The sequence below is a fragment of the Taudactylus pleione genome, unplaced genomic scaffold, assembly GCF_031769625.1.
Source record: "Taudactylus pleione unplaced genomic scaffold, aTauple2 ptg000010l, whole genome shotgun sequence".
NCBI classification, from domain to species: domain Eukaryota; kingdom Metazoa; phylum Chordata; class Amphibia; order Anura; family Myobatrachidae; genus Taudactylus; species Taudactylus pleione.
In genome coordinates this window covers 6,882,760-6,903,704 of record NW_028284413.1, presented here as the reverse complement: position 1 = coordinate 6,903,704, position 20,945 = coordinate 6,882,760, and the positions used below count along the sequence as shown (strand labels likewise).

The window sequence follows — 20,945 nt, the reverse complement described above, 5'->3', positions numbered from 1 at the left end:
CAACACAAATTAGGTAAAAAGCAACAAAGAAACATTACTTCTGACCCTATAATACAGTATATTGCACTAAAGGCTACACATATGAAATTGAATGTTTCTGGCATGTAGCAAATTTTACAACCATAATCTGTTAATAGATGAACTGCTGTAGTTGTAATTGGAAAATTACAGAATGCTGATTGCAGAATGGTGGCCTGCTGTTATACATTGATATTCATTATAGAGTTTCCTTAAAGGTTTGGTGCCTTTCTCAAGATTACTGTAGGTGCAATGTATATGACTACAACAGGGCCTATTTTCCCAAATTTTTCAGGACTATGCTATGATCAGTCAATACACTAACTCTGTAACATGTATTTTCCATACATTCCATTTGAACATTTATTTGTATTTTGTGAATACATTACATTTATTTTATTGTTGTATTTCCTACTATATTTGCTCACTATATATAGATGATATGCCATCCTAGATTATTCTGTGATCTGCCTGACAAATGGACTTCTGTAACTTGAAGGAGTGTAAATATTTCCTTTACAGCTAGTAGGGCTCCAGCACCATCCATCCATATCGATAAATCAAAATGAATGACATGAAAAAGTGACTGCAAGGATTAGTAGCTTTATTTCTTCTTCCTCCATAGGGGACACAGGCTTTACATTGGGTATGGGTTGCTGGAAAGCAGTCTGGGCACCACACAGTTAACTTTGTCAGGCACAGCCAAGGCTCCTCCTTCCCCCTATATCCTGCCCCCAGCCGCAGGCCACCTCCATTTTTTGTGTTGGTGACTGCAATGAGGCACAATTTGGAAGCTATATTAACAGCTTCAAAAGTTTTTTTTATTATTTTTTCATGCAATTGAGTAAGCAGTGCTAGGCATCCTACAGGACTCCCATGGTGCTACTCTATCACCCCAGCACTGGTGGCCGTGGCACTGGCGATGTGCAGGGTCCTTGGCTGGATGCTCTGGTCTCTGTGGAGCTCCAAGCCGTAGCTGGTGCAGCAATTGGAAGGTAAGTTCTGCTCCCTGTTTACAGGAGGCAGTGGGATTGCAGCTTATCACTGTCGGTATAGCAGACAATGGCGGTGCAGGCAGGGGAAACCCAGGTTGTTTCTACATCTTCCCTAAACCACCAGGTTAGCAGGCAGCAGGGCACCAAGGTGGCCATTGACCTGGAATCTATGCCTAAAGGGGGAGGTAGGTTCTCCCCGCTGGCTCCTCCTCCACCTCCTGATGCTTTTTCTCTTAAGAGGATTCAGGGTACTTGCTCTTCCTCTATCTCCTCCTCACAGACTCTGGGCAGCCATTATTTCAGGGCCTGCAGTTCAGATGGTCTTTGGAGATTACAGGCTCCCGGTCTCCCTGTATTCCTCAACATCACAGGTCAAGTTATACATATTGCTTCTGCCTCCCCTGTTGGGGCTGGTTTATTGAGCATTTATTGCCTTATATTGTCTATATTGCATTGAATGTTCTGTATGTTTGACTGTTAATGTGTTTCGCATAAGTCAGTCTCTGCATAGCCCCACTTATTTGTTTATCTGTGGTGCATTTAATTTCTCTGCTCTAATTTATTTTTGCACATCTCAGTTCTTGCTTTGGTGTGTGGGGTTCTCCTTGGATTCTGTGCTATGTCTTCCAGGAGTAAAGCTCCCAAGGAGGGGGTGCTTCTAAGCTAAGTAATTGTACATCTTGTGCTGTTGTGGTTTCTACATGATGGTCTCTCTGTTCGCTGTGTTAATACTTCACAGCAGGGGGTTATCTCCACTGCAACTTCCAGCCAGGAACCTGCTTGGATTTCCTCACTGTCAAAGGTAATACTATAATAGTGGATAGACTCTCAGCTACTGTGGTAGCTGGCTGGCCCTTCAGGTCTGGCCCAGGGTTCTAATGTGATGCCATCCCAGTTGCTGCCTGTTGCTATGGAACCTCCTTCGATGCAGCACATTATGCAGTCAGTTCAGAAATTAGTACAGGTGTCTGAGTCCTTTAAACAGATGCTGGATAGGGAGCATGCTATTAGGCATAGGCCTACTAAGAGGGACAGCTTTACACCATTGTCTGACATTGAATCAGACTCCTGTGTCCTTTCCGATCTTGCGGAAGATTTATCTGTGGTTTCTGATGAAGGATTCCCAGCCTCAAGTGGATGTGGTTTCCTTGATGAAGGCAGATAAATCTGTTTTACTAATCAAGGATGCGGAACCAACCCCCATATCCAATGCTCCAGTATTTAAACGACAAAGAAAGGCAGTGTCAGAATTTCCTTCATCAGCCCAGCTTGAGGATTTTTTGGCAGATGCTTGGTCTCACACTAATAAGCATTTCCCAGTATACAAGCTTATTATTAATTTTATCCTCTGCTGGCTGCCAATCGGACTTGATGGGAATCTCGTCTCCTGGTTGATGTGCATGTTGCCCTCTTGGTTAAGAATACTACTCTTCCTCTTCCTAATTCGGCATTACTTAAGGATCCTATGGAGAGGAAGTTAGAGAATTATTTCAAGTCTATTTACTCCAATGCTGGTGCTGTAGCTCAACAAGCCCTTGCTTCTGCCTGGGTTGATAAGGCCATCATTCTTATATTGGGGTATCTGCCATAGACACTGGTATATTAACATTCAAGGTGTCGGCTTTTTCAATGTCTGCCAGGAGAGCTCTCTGGCTATGTTCCTGGTGGACAGATTCTAAGATGGCCCTTGAGGCTGTCCCTTTTTTGGGAGTGTTCTCTTTGGTCCAGAACTTGAAATATTAATGGCTACATGGGCTGCATCTAGGACAGCCTCTTTGCCCTCTGAAGTCATGATCTTCTAATTTTTTGTCCTTTTGTCTGCAGTTTAAGGCCAAGGTGTGGTCGGTCTCTAGGTTCCTGGGTTCCTCTTCCAAGGGTTCTAAACCAGCAGGTAAGCAGCCATCTGGTCCTCCAGATGGCCCACTGCTAAGCCAGACAACAAGCCTTCTGCATGATGGGGCAGGACTCCTCCTGGGGTATCCCAGGTTGGCAGACCGGCTTCTTTTTTCTGAAGTTTGGAAGGAGACCAAAGAGGATGCCTGGGTAAGAGGGGTAGTCTCCCATGGGTACAATTGGAGATTCTAGCCCGGTGGAACAAATTCCATCTTCAGCTCAAGTCTCATATGCTTATTCTTTCTCAGTAGGCTTGTCATTCCCTGTTTTGATGGCTCCAGGAGTCCCATCTGCTCAAGGGACATCTCTTTTGGGTTCTGGATTGGGTCCTTCTCACCACCGATGCAAGTCTTTTGGGAGCAGTTTTCTGTCAGCAGACCTTTTAGGGTCTGTGGTCGGATTTGGAGAGTCGGTTGCTGATCAATATTCTGGAAATCTGAGTGATTTTCAGAGCTCTCTGTTGGGCCTCCTGTGGGGTAGCCCAGTGCAGGTACAGTCAGACAATGCAATGGCTGTCGCCTACATAAATAATCAAGGAGGCACTCGCAGTTGTGCAGCCATGAGGGAAGTTACTTGCCTTCTCCATTGCGCTGAGAAGCATCTTCCATCACTTTTGGCAGTTTACATTCCAGGAGTGCAAAATTGGGAAGCGGACCATCAGGACATTCATTCGGGGTGAATGGGCCCTACATCTAAATGTCTTTCAACTCCTGGTTCTTCTCTGGGGTTTGCCAGACATCAACATGATGGTGTCCTTGCACAATCACCAAGTTCTGAGAAATTGCTCTCGCATTAGGGATCTGGAGGCCCTTCTAGTGGATGATTTTGCTTTCCAGTGGACCTTCCTGCTCCTTTACATCGTCCCTCCAATCTCTCTGATGGCTCAGGTTCTCCCCAAATTGAAGTTGGAGGGAGGCAGGTTGATTGTATTGGCTCCCAATTTGCCACAAAGTGCATGGTACACAGACTTTAAGAGCCACTCAGTTGATGCTCCTCTGCATCTTCCACTGTGGCCAGATCTTCTGCCTCAGGGCCCTTGCTTGCATCCAAGTCTGGCCTGTCTGACTTTGATTGGGTGGCTCTTAAGAGCTAAAAGATTCTCCAGGTCAGTCATTAATACTATGCTTAATGCCCATAAGCCCTCCTTGGCTAGAGTTTACCATCAAGTTTTGATGACTTACTTTGACTGGTGTTCAACTAGAAACCTTAACCCCAGGTCATTTCTACTTTCTCAAATGTTTTCTTTTTTACAGGCAGGGCTGGATTGGGGCCTGCACCTTGCCTCACTGAAAGTGCAGGTTTCAGCTCTTTTGCTCATCTTTCAGAACAGATTGCACTGTTGCCTGATGTTCAGACTTTTCTTAAAGGGATCCTCCATGTACAAGCCCCATTTGTACTGCCAGTGGCTCCTTGGAATTTGTCTCTGGTTCTTAGGGCCCTGCAGGCTTTGCCTTTTGAGCCCTTGGATACTGTGGACATTTCTTGGCTTTCCTGGAAGATTGTCTTCCTCTTGGCCAAATCTTCTGCCCGACGGGTGTCAGAATTGAGGCTTTATCCTGTTGCTCTCCATTTCTAATCTTTCATAAAGACAGAGATGTCCTTCAAACATGACTAGGTTACCTTTCTAAGATTGTATTCAGGTTTCACATCAATCAAGAGATTGTGGTTACTTCTTTACAGGTTCCAGATTTTTATCTGGAGGTGACCTCTCTGGATGTCATGCGGGCCCTCTGGATTTATGTAGATAGGACAAAGGACCTGCATAGGACTGAATGCTTTCTGACACTGGCCATATGGATACATTTGACTGTTCACCATGCCTATGGCTGAGGGGGATCTTCCTGCACTGTTGGTGGTGAGGGCTCATTCATCCCGGTCGATGGAAACTTTGTGGGCAGTACCAAGTGGTGCTTCTGCAGAGCAGCTGTGTAGGAAAGCCATGTGGTCTTTTGCCAATATGTTCCTGGATTTCTATTCCTTTGATACATTTGCCACACCTGATGCGGCTTTTGGGCAAAGGGTTTTTAGCACAGCCCAGGAGCATGTCATCCCTTAGGACATTAGCTTTGAGACATCACAGCATAAAGCATGTGTCCCCTATAGAGGAAGAATAAAAGGATATATATGTGCTTACCTGTTAAATACTTTTCTTTGATTCCATAGGGGACACAGGGCTCCCACCCTGATGCACCTGGCCTGTGTAGCTTGCTCTGTTTTTTGTTCTCCTGGTCACATATATTGTGTGCTTGGACCTGAGTGTGTGACAGTCTTCCTTCTTCTTCTTCTTGCTCCTTGTTATAGACTTGTTAACTTAACTGAAGTGGCCTGTGGCTGGGGGCAAGATAAAGAGGGAAGGAGGAGCCTGGGCTGTGCCTGACAAAGTTAACTGTGTTGTGCCCAGGCTGTTTTCCACCAACGTATTCCCAGCATAAAGCCTGTGTCCCCTATGGAATTGAAGAAAATGATTTAACAGTTAAGCATATAAATCTCCTTCTTATGCAAGGAAAATTTTATAATAATATATCTACTGGAACAGGCACTCTGATGGGTACTCTTTCCTCAGCAGCTGTATGGAAAGGGGCTAGGCTACCCAATGGAAAATACAATAGCTAAAGGCTTACAGCACTATTATGAGGATATCAGTGTATTAACATCACAGTCAGATTGAGTGTAATATATAGATTAATATAATTTATTACCTGACATAATTAAAACAACAGTTTAAACTATACATAGTCTAGACATGCAATGCAGTAAAATAAACATTTGACATGAGCACCTTAACTCTGGATATGGATATTAATTGTCTGAAAAGATAGTAGTAATGTCCTATTCCTATTTGACTCCTGAATAATATGATTTATTAAATATTATCAATATATAAAATATATGAACATAAAATCTTCTAGACTAGGTAGAACTTCTTCATAGGAGTATCCACTATACATTCTAAATCTAGTCATTATTGCCAAAAAACTATATAAATGTGTAAAAATACTAAGTATCTGTTATAACATCCATGTATGTACCTTTTATTTCTAAAGAGAAACATTGTTTATCTAACCAATATAGGGAGCACGATCTCTCTCTATTTTAGATATTAATTACTATTACCATCTTGATGCAATTAATTGAAATGTATTAAACGACTGTGACTAGATGTTTGGAATCCAGAGTATAATTAGAAAGCCCTATAGAAATAAGGGCACTTCTCCTAAATACACGGATTAAGCAAACTGTGTGTCATGTGATGTGCTCCATCCGATCCCGCGGTCACGTGGGCTTTTGTTTACGTCACGTGACTGGTGAGTCAGACAGGAGCTCATGACATTACCAGAAGTACCATTGTAAGTAAGGGCAAACCCTGTATTGAGCAGGAATGGAGAACCCAATATCACACATCGAACTCCTTCCATTCCAGCGATCACGTGACCTGCTGTTACATCATGTGAGTGGCAGAATGGATGGATGCTTGCTAAGGGGTAAAGTAAGTTACTTTTTAATTAATTCTCTAAGTTTTAAAGCATGGCTTTTTTAATGATTAAAGTTTTGCCTCCAAATATTATCTATTTATCAGAATGTTTTGTTACAACTGGGCTCACGCAGATGAAGTGTAATTACACACATGTGTACCAATTAGCAGCCATATTGATCAGGGTATATAATACTGGTCTGTTAAAACAACTAAATACCTTTGATAAAGCTGGGAGTTGCCCAGCGAAATGCATCAGGTGTGAAGGACCCCTACTCCTACTCTGCTGGATTATATTGGAATACCACCTCATCATTACGGACAATCTGATACCTGAACCAGACTCCTGGACATTGCTGTCTTCTAACTTGAAAGTGGGCAAAGGTCGAATCACAAGTACTCAAGTCTGCAGGGAAGCTTTTCCCCACCACTCCAAGGGACCTGCCGGAGAGTGAGTTTGCTGTTCCGCTCATTCTAATGGATCCCCAAATTGTGAGTTGGCAAGAGACTGTACCATCCTTTTGGACCTAACACCAAGCCCTCACTAATCAGTGACTATTATTCAGGCATCATATAAGAACAGGACATTACTACTATCTTTTCAGCCAATTAATATCCATATCCAGAGTTAAGATGCTCATGTCAAATGTTTATTTTACTGCATTGCATGTCTAGACTAAGTATAGTTTAAACTGTTGTTTTAATTATGTCAGGTAATTAATTATATAAATCTATATATTACACAACATCTGACTGTGATTTTAATACACTGATATCCTCATAATAGTGATGTAAACCTTTAGCTATTAAATCTCCTTTTCAGTCTAAATAGTTACTCCTCCTAGTCTATGTATCCATCTTTGGCACTAGATGAAGCTGCTCACACAGGTTAAGTGAAGTCCACTGAGCCACACACCCCAAGGAAGGGGTGCACAAATATTATCTAAAACTACAGCCCAATATTCAAGTCTGTGGCCCTGTATTATCTACAATATAATCCCTCTGCAGTTTGTGTCTGACAGGGGAACTGAGAATCAGACAGTGTCATGCACTGGCGCCCATGCTGAAAGCCCCAACTCACATTAAAGAGAAACAAAATTCACAACATTCACATTAACACACTTGGGTCAGCAAGAGCAGTGCAGGCACCCACTTTCCCCACTTCCCTAATTATCTGCCAACTACTGCTATTTGCACACTTTACCATGGGGGCTGAGGCATGGGTGGGCACATTTGTGATTATGCATACTGTGCATGGTCAAAAATATTACAAAATACATTCAAATAATACAAAAGTACTTCCTGAACAGAAGAAATAGATAGGAAAGGACACAGGGAGGGACCAGAGAAAGCATTCTCACTATCAGAGGAAGAAAAACAACAAAAGATAGACAGAAAGAAAACTATAGGCAGGGAGAGAGGAAAGAGAGCAAAAGAAAAAAAGGGGAAAGAGAGAAAAGAGAGGGAGAGTGAAATGGTTGTGAGACAGGGTTAAGAAAGATGTGAAGAGAGGGAAGAGGGAGAGAGATATGGAGAGAGATGGAGGAAGAATGGGGGGAGAGAGAGATGTAATAAGAGAGTGGGACAGATGTGTAAAAAGATGGGATTGAAGGAGATTACAGGAAAAATAAATGCCAGGCACACAGTTATAGGTACCCATGCAGATCACATTTTGTGCTCAAAAGCTAGTGAAAGACAGGTCCAAAATATTAGGTACATATAATCTTTTTATATAGGATTACCACATCATCCCTTTAAACTGGGACACTCATGGATTAATATACTGTAGTGCAACTTTGGTTCATTTTTGGGGCGTGGTCCCCCTGGATTGCCTTTGTTGATCTGTTTCAGGTCACCGCATTATAACACATTTTTCTTTAATAACACATTTTAACACTTCACTGTTTGTTTATTATATATGTACCTCACTTTTTATTTTCATTCTTTATATGCAGTAGTATCTGCTCCTAACTATCTATTTCACACTGCACTTACTATGGCAGTGCCCTGGGGCGGCTTAGCTGGGCTAGTTTGGGGATGTCCTGCGCTCTGGATTTGAATTGTAGTATGTTAGGGACCTACCCTACAGAGGTTACCTGGATATGGTGGGTAGGCCCATAACCTTGGCCAAGATTATGCTAAAAACCTCTACTGATTGCAAAATTCTATTGCATTTATATATTATTAACAGTCTGGAGTTGTGCACCTGAGACTTTTCTGTTTTTGTACACTCATGGACTACACAGGTTCTGTGTATTTCATGAGTGTCCAGGATTAAAATGATAGTATGGTAGGCCTATTAATATTTACATATATATATATATATATATATATATATATATATATATATATAAACTGCAACAGGATAAATCAAAGATGATGCATATTTTATGAGCATATAGCAGGAGTAACACTTTTGCTGTTAGGCTAAACTAATCTGACATGACAGTTTAAACCCTGCTCATGTTCACTATTAGAGGGAGACAGGCTAAGACTGGCCTGCTGGGGGAGCCAGGGTATTCCCCACTGGGCCCCACTGATTCTAAGCCACTCACTCTGTTTTGAGGGGGCAGTGCCTACAACGCTTCCAATGTCTGCAGGGGCCACCTGCAGTGGGTAATAAATATACTTTATTTTTTCAAAGTCTTAACACTCAGAGGGGTGGAGCTTCAGGAGAGGGGAGAAGCTTTGGGTGATGGGCGGGGACTTCAGTGTCACAGGAAAGACCAATGTGAACTGCTTTCCTCTTTCTGTGACTGTTCCTGTTGGCTGCACGGCCGCAGACAGGATGTGACAGGGATGTCGGGCTCAGTGAGTAATAGCGCAGGAGATTTCTTGAACCCAGCCTCTGCTTGACACACAGCTACAGTAGGATTGGATATCCAGAGCTGTGCCCTGCTGAAGTCAGGATTCCAACCCGTCGGGCTGTCGCTGTCAGTATTTGATCTGTCGCTGGCATTACATAATGATCCCCTTCCCAGTCTATTTCTCCCTATATTCATCTCTCTTTTCCCCATCTCTCTCTCTCCCCCATATACCCCTCTCTATCTCTCTCTCACTCTTCCCCATCTTTTTCTCTCTCCCCATATACCCCTCTCTCCCAAGTTACCTCTCTTGCTATATACTTCTCTCTCCCCATATTCCTCTCTCTATCTCCCCATACCTCTCTCTCTTGCTATATACTCTCTCTATTTTTATCTCTTTCCCCATATACCTCTCTCCCCATATACCTCTGTCTCTTTCTTTTTCTCCCCATATATCTCTCTCACCTTACTCCTCTCTCTCCCCATATGACTCTCTCCCCATACCTTTCACTCTCTTGCTATATACTTCTCTCTCTATTTCTATCTCTCTCTCCCCATATATCTTTCTCTCCCTTTCTCTCTCTCTCCCCATACCTATCTCTCTCTCCGCATATATCTCTCTCCCTATACACTTCTCTCTCTATTTCTATCTTTCTCTCCCCATATATCTCTCTCACTTTACTCCTCTCTCTCCCCATATACCTCTCTCCCCATACCTTTCTCTCTCTTGCTATATACTTCTCTCTCTATTTCTATCTCTCTCTCCCCATATATCTTTCTCTCCCTTTCTCTCTCTCTCCCCATATCTCTCTCTCCCCATACCTATCTCTCTCTCCGCATATATCTCTCGCCCTATACACTTCTCTCTCTATTTCTATCTTTCTCTCCCATATATCTCTCTTTCTCTTCCCCAAATGTCTCTCTCACTCTTGACTATGTCTCTGTCCTCTCTCCTGACTATTTGTATATACAGATGTGTCCTCATACACCTTTCCTTTCTTTTTTCATTTGGCACAAGATGCACCATGACAAGTAGCAATTAGATAACTCCCAAAAATTTTTTTCCTGCAAAAGTATTCACATAAAGTATCAGATTAAAGTAGCAAATTTTAGGAAAAATCACTAGGTGTGGATAATACACAGATTCAAAGGCACGGCACATTTGGTGACACGGCTCAATTTTAGGAAAGGTGTATGTGTAGGTTTAGGATGCCGACACCAGTCAGTAGGAATCCTAACCCTCCCCCTTCTCCCTACCTCTAATGCTAACCCTCCCTTCATGGTGCCTAAATCTAACCTCCCCCTAGTGCCTACACCTAACCTCCCCCTACCTGCACCCTAAACCTAACCTTCCTCCCATAGTGCCTAACCCTCCCCCTTGTGCATATCTCTAACCCCTAACCCTCCCCCTAACATTGCTTATTACCTTCCAGTTGTAGACAGTCAGGATGCCAGCACTGGGATTCTGACAGGTGTCAGGATACCATCGCCAGCATTATAAGTGCTGGTATCCCTTGTGCTGGGATATTGAACATATCCCAAAAGTATACCCCACCCTTTTTACTGTGACAGAAGGAAAGAATAATCACTGAGATGAGGTAACTATGGCAGTTATTCTTCTTTCTGCCACCCAGGCTGCTAACCGCACCTATTGAGCTTTGTGGGGCCCCACTTCAGGATTCCCCCACCATCGCATTTCCCCTGTGGGCCCTGCATGCCCCAGTCTGACACTGGTGGGAGGAAAGTCCAACTCTTTGAGGCATATTTATCAAAGTGCCATGCCCCAGTAAACATGCAGAAACAATAGATTCCACATAAATTGTGCATTTTCAAATATCCTACCAATTTATCAATCTTGTTAAGCAGGAGCTAACGCCTGCATTGATAAAGTTACGATGTGCAATGCTGTCCCTATACCCTGTTAAAATCTTATTTATCAGCTTCAGTTTTCAGAGCTTGACTGTGGGACCAAACAGTCCTCTCTATTAGAAGAGGGACTGCATTGTGAAGAGGAATCCACATGGATCCCTTAATCTCATCCAACCCTCCAAGTATGCATATGCAAATTAAGGTTAACCATGCGTAGAATGACTGTCGGTATGAAACTCACAGTATAAACTTTCACTGTTACTATTAGCAGTGAAACTGTAAATGTTACACATAACAGGGACATCTGCCTATCAGAGAAGCTTTCCCGGAATTGAAGCAATGATAATTTGGCCCAATAGAGTAGGGTCTGTCACCGCAGATTGTGGTGGGTTAGAGTGTTCAGTTGTTTGGGGCCATTATGTTAATTGATAGTTAGGCTCCTTTGTAAATTATAATTCTCTTTGAAATGAAAATCTATGCTTGAATTATTATTTTTTTAATTCAAGTAAGAAATATATAGTATATCCATGTAGATCAGACCAGGCTAATATAAATAGGTAAATCAGGAATGATTTTTATGCATTGATACATTTGTCAATATCTTTCTTTTTAAAACATAATGAATGTAATGTTCCAATTGCAGAACCCTCCATGGTAACAAATCTAACAGCCTATAAAATAAACAGCAGCACAGTTAATGTCATCTGGCAGCTTCCGGAAGGAAACAGAAGTTCATATCTGGTGGAAGTGTTGGGAGATCCACCTCAGAGGTTTAATGCCATGTCAGAATCAGTGACCATCATTAACCTGACTAGAAGGAACCAGTACACAGTGAGGATCTCTGCAGTAGCAGGCGATAGCATACATGGCAGCAGTAGTAAGATCCTAGTATTAGGTGAGTATAAGCCTCTGCTTTACCAGTGTGTTACCACGTGTGCAGAATATAACTAAATGGCTATATATAACCTGTAAAATATAGTTTTAAGCATCATGTTACCAAATGTACTTACTAGGTGTTGAAGACAAGAGGCACTTGTTCTTTATTTTTCCACGTCCTATAAATCCCACTTGCTATGACAGTATGTAGTTAGGAAGCCAACGGTCAAAATGCCAACCGCCAGCTTCCAGACTGTCAAATCCCGACATGGGACTAATGATAGTTGTCAAAATCCTGATTCCTATCAATATCCACCTGCCAAAATCCCAATGCCCGGCATACCAAATGAAAGTAATCTGGGCATCGGAACATCTTAACCACGGAAGGGGGGGTTAGGTTTAGTGACTTCCGGAGGGACTTAGGGTTAGGCTACCCCCTGGTGCGTTAGGGTTAGGCTAGGGGAATGGGGTGTCAGGGCTAGGCACTCCCGGGGGCGGTTAGGGTTAGGAACACCCTGGAAGGGTTAGGTTTAGGGTGCGGGGAGGGGAGGGGGGTAAGATTTAGGCACCACTTTGGGGAGGTTAAGGTTAGGCACTAGGGTTAGGGGGCGGAAAGGGGTAGGGATAGTCTACTTACTTCCATGGTCGGGATCTTCACCCATCGGCTGCCAGCATTGGGATTTCAACCACCAGCCTCACGTCTGGTGGTCATACATAATGATTACGCTGTGACATTATGGAGCTCATTCTGAGTTGCACGCAAAGTGACTGTACTGTGGTAACAGGCAGCCATGGAATCCATATTTACTACCTAATATTAATCCAAGACTGTGTTTCTAATGCAGGAGATAATGCATGTGCAAGCAGAAACCCAAGCTGTTTATTATTTTTATGCCAATAGTCATAACCATAATTATTATTATTATCCTTTATTTATATGGCACCACAAGTGTTTCGCAGTGCCTTACATAGAATAGGTGAACAAGAAACAAGTAACTTACAGTACATTACAGTGCAGGACAAAGACACGATTTATATACATTGCTGCAATAGAGATTAAAGAACTCACTATAAGCAGCCAGGAGTTGGCAGTCACGTGTTAGGTGCACTTATGGGGAGTAAAGAATAGAATAAAATGTAAAGAGAAGCACATGAGGAAAGAGGTCCCTGCTTGTGAGAGCTTACATTCTAAACGGGAGGGGCAGACAGACAAGCGAGACACAGAAGGGGAAGACAGGGAGGAAAGAGCATGAGGTGAGTTAGGATGAGTGCTGGAAGGTCTTGATGAAGTAGTGGGTCTTGAGAGCCCTTTTGAAGATTTGTAGAGAGGTGGAGAGTCTGATGGGGAGAGGTAGAGCATTCCAAAGGTAGGGAGCAGCACAGGCAAAATCTTGGATGCGGGAGTGGGAGGAAGTGATCAGTTGGCAAGAGAGGTGGCATGCATTTGTTGAGCAAAGTGGACGGGCGGGAGTGTGAAGGGAGAGAAGGTCAGAAATGTATGCGGGAGATGATTTGGTGAGGGCTTTGTAGGTGAGTGTAAGAACCTTGAATTGGCATCTGAAGGGGAGGGGAGCCAGTGTAGGGCTTGGAGGAGAGGGGAAGCAGGTGTAGAATGTCTGGAGAGGAAGATGAGCTGAGCAGCAGTATTGAAAAAAGATTGTAGTGGAGAGAGGTGAGAGACTGGGAGGCCAGCTAGGAGAAGGTTACAGTAGTCCAATCTGGATATGACCAGTGAGTGGATGAGGGTTTTGGTGGCATCCTGGGTGAGGAAAGGTCTAATCCTGGAGATATCTTTTAGGTGGAAACAGAAGGACTGCGAGAGGTGCTGAATGTGTGGTTTAAAGGAGAGGGAGGAGTCTAGGATAACTCCAAGACAGCGCACTTTGGGACTAGAGGAGATATTTGTGCCATCAATGGATAATGAAATTGTGGGAAGTGATGCAGTGGAAGAGGGTGGGGAAATGATCAGCTCTAAGACAGACATGTTAAGTTTAAGAAAGCGCTGGGATATCCTTGAAGAGACAGCAGAGAGACAGTTGGAGATACGGGTAAGGAGAGATGGGAAGAGCTCAGGGGTGGAAAGGTAAATTTGAGTGTCATGAGCATGGAGATGATATTGGAGGTCAAAGAAGTTAATGAGTTCACCTAAAGAGTATGTATATAGGGAGAAAAGGAGAGGTCCAAGAACAGAACCTTGGGGAACTCCTACTGTTAGTGGAAGTGGGGGGGAGGAGGAGTCATGAAAGGACACAGAGAAGGAACAATCAGAGAGGTAGGAGGAAAGCCAGGAGAGGGCAGTGCCATGTAAACCAAGAGAGTAAAGGATTTGCAGGAGGCAAGGGTGGTCTACAGTGTCAAATACAGCAGGAAGGTCAAGGAGAATGAGCAGAGAGTAGTGGCCCTTGGCAGCAAGGAGGTCGTTGATGACTTTCGTGAGGGCAGTTTCAGTGGAGTGGAGAGAACGGAAGCCAGATTTAAATGAGTCAAGGAGGGAGTTGGAGGAAAGAAAGGTGGTAAGATGGTTGTAGACAATATGCTCAAGGAGTTTGGAAGCAAAAGGGAGAAGAGAGATGGGTCGATAGTTGGAAAGTATGTTAGGATCAAGGGTAGGTTTTTTAAGAATGGGGGAGACAAGGGCATGTTTGAATGCAGAAGGGACAGTGCCAGATGATAGGGAGAGATTAAGGAGGTGAGCCAGATGGGAACAGGCAGAAGGAGACAGGTAGGAGAGGAGACGGGAAGGGATAGGGTCAAGAGGGGAGGTGGAAGGAGGGGAGGACTGGATGAGGGCCATGACTTCCTCTCCAGAAGCAGGGGAGAAGGATGTCAGAGTTGGTGAGATAGAAGGGGAGGGGTGGTCAGGGCAAGGAGGGGGAGGATTGCTGATGGGATATGATGTCTTCATGTATGGAGTCAATTTTAGATGTAAACTAGGTGGCAAAGTCAAGGGCAGAGAGCGAGGAGGGGAGGCGAGGAGGGGAAGGGCAGAGGAGGGAGTTGAAAGTGGCAAGGAGACACTGGGGACTGGGAGGAGATGAGGTTCTTGAAATATGTTTGTTTGGAGAGAGACAGGGCAGCACTAGGAAGAGAGAATAAATTTGAAATGGAGGAAGTCAGCCTTAGAGATTAATTTTCTCCACTGATGCTCGGCAATTCTTAAACACTTTTGCAGGTATCTGGTGAATTTGGAATGCCAGGGTTGTGGTGTGGATCTGCGAGGGTGAGTAGTTCTTGCCGGAGCAAGAGCAGAAGTAAGGAAGGCATTGTACAGGGAAGTAGCTTGTTCAGGACAAAAGAGAGAAAGGATAGGGGAGAGAAGACAGTCTAGCACAGAGGAAAGGGCAACAGGGTCAATAGCCTCAATATTACACGTAGCAATGATAGCCATAGGAGGTAAAGGAGGGGAAGGAGAGAGGGATAGGTTAAAAGAGAGAAGGTGATGGTCAGAGAGGGGTATTGGGGAATTAGAGTAGTCAGAAATATCACAATGGTGAGTAAAGACCAGGTCAAGTGAGTGCCCACTCACATGGGAGGGTGATGAGGTCCATTGGGCGAGACCAAATGAAGAGGTGAGGGTAAGGAGTTTAGCTGCAGAGGATTCTGTGGGAATGTCAATAGGAATATTAAAATCACCTATGATACTGGAGGGAAGATCTGAGGAGAGAAAGTGAGGGAGCCAGGAAGTGAAGTTGTCAAGGAATTTAGAGGGAGAGCCAGGGGGGTGGTAAATGACAGCTACTCTGAGGTTTACTGGTTGGCAAAGGCATCTAGCATGAACCTCAAATGTGGGGAATGTAAGGGATGGTTCAGAGGGTATAAGCTGGTAGGAATAACTTGTGGATAGAAGGACCCCAACACCACCACCATGGCGACCCCCAGGCCGGGGGGTGTGGGAGAAGGCAAGGCCCCCAGAGGATAGAGCAGCAGGAGAAGCAGTATCAGAGGGTGAGATCCAGGTTTCAGTAATGGCTAGGAAATTCAGGGAGTTGGAGATGAAAAGGTCATGGGTGGGAACCAGTTTATTACAGACTGACCTGGCATTCCAGAGGGCACAGGATAGAGAGATAGCATTTGTGGGGGAGATGTGAATAAGATTATCTGGGTTGCAGCAACATGGAGGTAAGATTAATTTGGGGGACCGATATGAATAGAATTTAGTGATGGTGTGGGCACCTCAGCTAGAAGGGGAACCTGTAGGAGGTGGGCAGGGAGGGAGATATGGATGGCAGTGGGGTGAAGTGACAGGAAGAGGAGTGTAGGAGAAGGGTTTGGTGGTGGGGTAGTAGGATATAGCAGGAAGAAAGTGGAGTAATGGAAGAGGAGGGAAGAGTAGGCAGACAGAGGTGGGGGGAGAAGGGGAGGAGGTGGAAGAGATAAGGGGGAAATGATAAATGTGGAAGCAGGGGGCAGAACAGAGGATTAGGTAGAGACTGAGGACTTCATTCAGAGTCGGTCGTTGCGGCCGCACGGTCATAAGGGAAAAGGGGCCGGATATGCAAATGATGCACTCGCAAGTTGCGTCCCTAAGATCGGATCGTTAGCTGGCCGACCAAGGGGAGGATGCGGCCGTAAGACAAAAAAAACGCCCCTTTCCCGTGCATATTACACGTCATCTCCGGGCATATAAGGATTAATCGAGAGCATCGGGAACCAACGGAACTGGTCGTAGAGCTTAAGGTTGACCATACCCTCTCTTAAGCTCTACGATCAGGTCAGTGTACAAACCACCCATGTCACGTGTGCCATGACACTGCTTTGTTAATTATGCACTCCATAAAACGCCGTTCACATAATTAGGCACACCTGCGTTCGGATCTCCACTCCCCCGTTTTCAAGCACCTTCCCCTGTTACCACCCACAAATGCCTCATTCTGTCACTCAAACTACCGACCTGGCTGTGTTCAAGGAGAGAGAAATTTCTGATCGTAGCCGCTAGTTTGCGCATGCGCATTGTGACCTTTACACATGCGCAGTTTAGCGAACATCGGTGGCGTACGACCATGCGGCCGCAACGACCGACTCTGAATGAGGTCCTGAGTGAGGGAGGGAGTTGACGAAAACCTTGTCAACCTTATAAACAAAAGGAATGAGATTGGAAATGTAAATGAGATATGAATGCAAGAGATTTGTGGAAATGCAAGAGAAAGAACAGTGATGGTAAATATGTATGGAGATTAACAAGTTTGTTATAGGGAGGATTAAAAGTGGGGAATTAATGTGTGCAGAATTTGAAAAATAACACAGATTGTAAGCAGACAGAGGATGCGAGGCAAGGCAGGAGAGTTAAGATAAAGGACAGTGGGCCTGATTCAGAGCCGCTCGTAAGCAGCCGCTCGCTCGCTCCAAGCGTGTTCGCACATCAGCGCATGCATATGGGTCATAATGCGCATGCGCCAACCAGTCATTGCGGTCGGAAATCGTGCGCTCACAAAACAATGAGGGCCTGCTAATTTGAGTGACAGAATGAGGCGTTTGTGGGTGGTAACAGGGGAAGGTGCTTGAAAACGGGGAGTGGAGATCCAAATGCAGGCGTGCCAAACGGTCAAAACGGGCGTTTAATGGGAGTGCATAATTAGTAAAGGAGCGTCATCGACCACTTCACTTGGTTGTTTTTTAGCCTGAACTGCTCGCAGTGATTGCGGGAAGTAAAACCTACCACAAGCACTGCGTGCAGTTCAGACGCCTTTCGATGTACTCGATTAATCTAATGAATAGTGGAGATGACATATGATGCAAACGGTCAGGGGGTGTCTTTACAAAATAGCGAGCGCATGTTTTGTATGCTCGCTCAGACATAGAGGCGTCAACAGACCGCAAAGAGCGAGCGCTCAATTTAAATAGCCGGCCCCTTTTTCTGATTGACCGCTCGCAAATAGCGTCCGGCTCTGAATCAGGCCCAGTGTTTCAAAGTGGAAAGATGTAAACTGACATGTGAACAAGTAGGACAAGCATTAAGATATATGCGAGAATCAGAAGGCCAGCATTATTAATAGCAGTAGAAGTGTTCTTGCCATGACTGTACAGGGAGTCCAGTTGTAGCCTGTACTTTTAGTCCGTTGAGGTTTGTTTCTTGACTAAACGTTTTCTCCTTCTGGTTATCCTTGGTTTAACGCAGGTCTAACGCTGGTTTTGCACTTAAAAACCACTGCACTTTGAAAAACTGCACCACCCAGCCAAGGCTTCCAGTCAAACTACTGACACTTATACAGGGAAGCAGGCAATTGTGGACACTGATTAATGAAAACCCCCAATTGGCCAACCAAAGAAAGCTGGCAATAAACATGGCTAAAGTCAACAAGGAACACATATCAAAGAACTAAGGCTAGAAATAAATCATGCCTTCACTTCAGTCAATAGACTGAGAGAATCCTTATAACAATTTAACTATTAAAAATCATAAGGCATTAGAAACAATAGCAAAAGGAATCAGTAAATAATAAGCTAGTTACCTATATGTATAGTTAATAAAATAGGCACAGAATACTTTGCAATCACATCAAATTCAGTTACCTGTGGATAAGGAATAATCATTAGTATTGGTACCAGCACTTGCTAGGTGCAATAGATCCATCAGAAACAGGCTTCCCTTCCTGGTGCACACAACTCAGAACCACACAGAGCTTTTCCTAAATGCCAACAATACTCCCATGACACTTCCACAAGTCAGGATAGTTACATGCGATTGCTTTGTCATCACCCAGTTTACACCCTGAAATGCCCTATTTCATGTTAAGACAGATCCAACCAAGTCCAGAACAGGACAGACCTAAATACAGTATGCAAAAATACGGACATTTGCTTCTTACCATGTGCTGTATGCAGCAACTCAGTTTGTATCCAGGTTAAGAGTCTGCCCAACGCAGAATCAGGCCCAATAGGATGTTGAGTTAACAGACATTGGATGATATTCTTGTACTATATATGTGACTTCATTACACATTAGTGAGTTTGGTCTACTCGCCTGAATGCAAGTCACATGTCATTTGATCACAATTTTGTCTTCTTTCTGTGATAAGAAGCCCCATGCAAATATCTGACATCTGACACTTTTTTGAGACAGACACCCACGGGCGCCGAGAGGGGGGAAGCGAGTACAGTTTACCCAGGCCCGGGCTTCCTGAGGGGCCTGGCAGGGGCCTGGTGGCCCGGGTCTGGAGCCACCCCCCCTCCCTCACAGCAGCCCAGCACACAGTGTGTGCTGAGCTGCACTGGGAGACTGCTCGTGGCTGCTGAGCAGCAGCCACAGCAGTCTCCTATGCCTCTGGGGGGAGCAATCACCCTGATCATGCCACCCCTGGCTTTGAGCAGGGCTGAGGGGGCTCAGAGCGCCCCCCCTCCCCAGCATGCAGCGACGCTTTGCATCGCTGCAAAGTTTCTTCTTTATCGGGAAGGGGGCATGGCCACACCTCCCGCAATTAGTCCACGCCTCCTGTTACCCGGGCCCGCAGCGGCTCTTGGCGGGCCTGCAGACACCTATATATGACCAATTGTTTCTCAATATCAATATCAATATAATCAGCATTTGCATCAGCCTTATACTTGGACCTGCAGATCATTCTGAAATCAGATAGATTTTTGAATAGACAACTCAGAATAGGATGCACAGTAGCTGTGTACATGCCCATGACAAACCCATTGCAAATTTATTCTAATTGCAAATGTCCCATTACTGCCCCATTCCCACCCAGTAATGCCTTCCTAGCTGTAAGTGTGAAGCATCCATGATGCTTAAGATGCATGCGCAGTTTGCTAAAAAAAATGCTTGATCTGTACACATTTGGAATTGTATATAAGTCAGAAACTGTCACAAAAGCCATTAATATTTATCTATCAATCCTTCTAGTAGTAAGCTAAGTAATAAGACAATTCAACATTTTTAAATGAATAAAAAATCCAAACCAGTTGCATGAATATTTCTTAAATGTAATATATATTTTCTCCCCCAGTGTCAGATATCATCAGTGTTACAAATATCAATACTACCTCTATCTGGCTCCACTGGGATCCTTATGTTGATGAAAACACAACTTATAGAATCTCTGTTTATGGAGAACCATCCATCAATGTAATTGTGAATACCACCCAAGAACTAATTCGTAATCTGACCCCTGGGTATTTCTATCAGATCTGGATTTCTGCGTATAAAGGAAACATGTTATTATATGGCTACAGTGATGAGATCACCTTGTACACACGTAAGTAGTTTTCATTAAATCATTTTCCACCCAAAGTACAAAATATCAAAGCAGTCTGTTTACTCTATATAAAATGATGTCCAGTAATGGCTGACAATGTGCAGTACATTTTTCTACATAATTTTTATATATCACAATGGGGCAGATGTATGAAGGTCTGGAAAGTGATAAAGTGCAGAGTGATAAACGACCAACCACTCAGCTCCAAACTGTCATGTTACAGGATGTGTTTGAAATAGACAGTTGGGATCTGATTGGTTGATCGTTTATCACTGTCCACTTTACCACTGCCCAGTGCTTCATACATCTGCCCCAATGTCCGTTGTATGTGCCTGTATCTTTCTCATTGTGGTGTAATGTACCTGAGAACAGAATTAGAGGAAGTACTTTTGGTGATTAATTAATGGGTGGTTTTGTACAGTATATGATTTGCACTCACAGAATATACTGACAGATATTAAATGAATCTGCATCAATTTGGGTTGATGCAGAGTTCATACGAACACTATGATGGTGATTTAGAGTTGGATGCAGGGAAAGCACCTAGCACAAGTAGCCAATGTTTTCCCTCTGCTCATGCATCTGAGAAACACTGCACATGCACCCCTATGGTTGCCACACAAAGACGCAGATAGAAATTGCACGGTGATCCATGCAATTCCGATGGGCATTTCTGGGTGGTAACTGCGGGTTGGCTAACAGATATGTGTGTGTCACAATGCTGTTACCTATGGTGTGTAGAGAGTGCATATTTCTATGCAAAATTTGCAGAATCATGCCACAGCCAATGGGCATCTCAATAGGATGCCCATTTGTTGTAGCA

At 44.1% G+C, this 20,945-nt stretch overlaps 1 protein-coding gene across 1 annotated transcript in view; it reads left to right on the top strand.

Moving 5' to 3' along the window:
* Nucleotides 1–20,945, top strand: part of LOC148542666 (receptor-type tyrosine-protein phosphatase eta-like) — a 111,361-nt gene that overhangs the window by 32,014 nt on the left and 58,402 nt on the right. Inside the window, exons 3-4 of the mRNA XM_088467455.1 lie at nucleotides 11,695–11,946; nucleotides 19,874–20,122. Coding sequence (XP_088323581.1) covers nucleotides 11,695–11,946; nucleotides 19,874–20,122 — 501 coding nt within the window. The remainder of the gene's footprint in view (nucleotides 1–11,694; nucleotides 11,947–19,873; nucleotides 20,123–20,945) is intronic.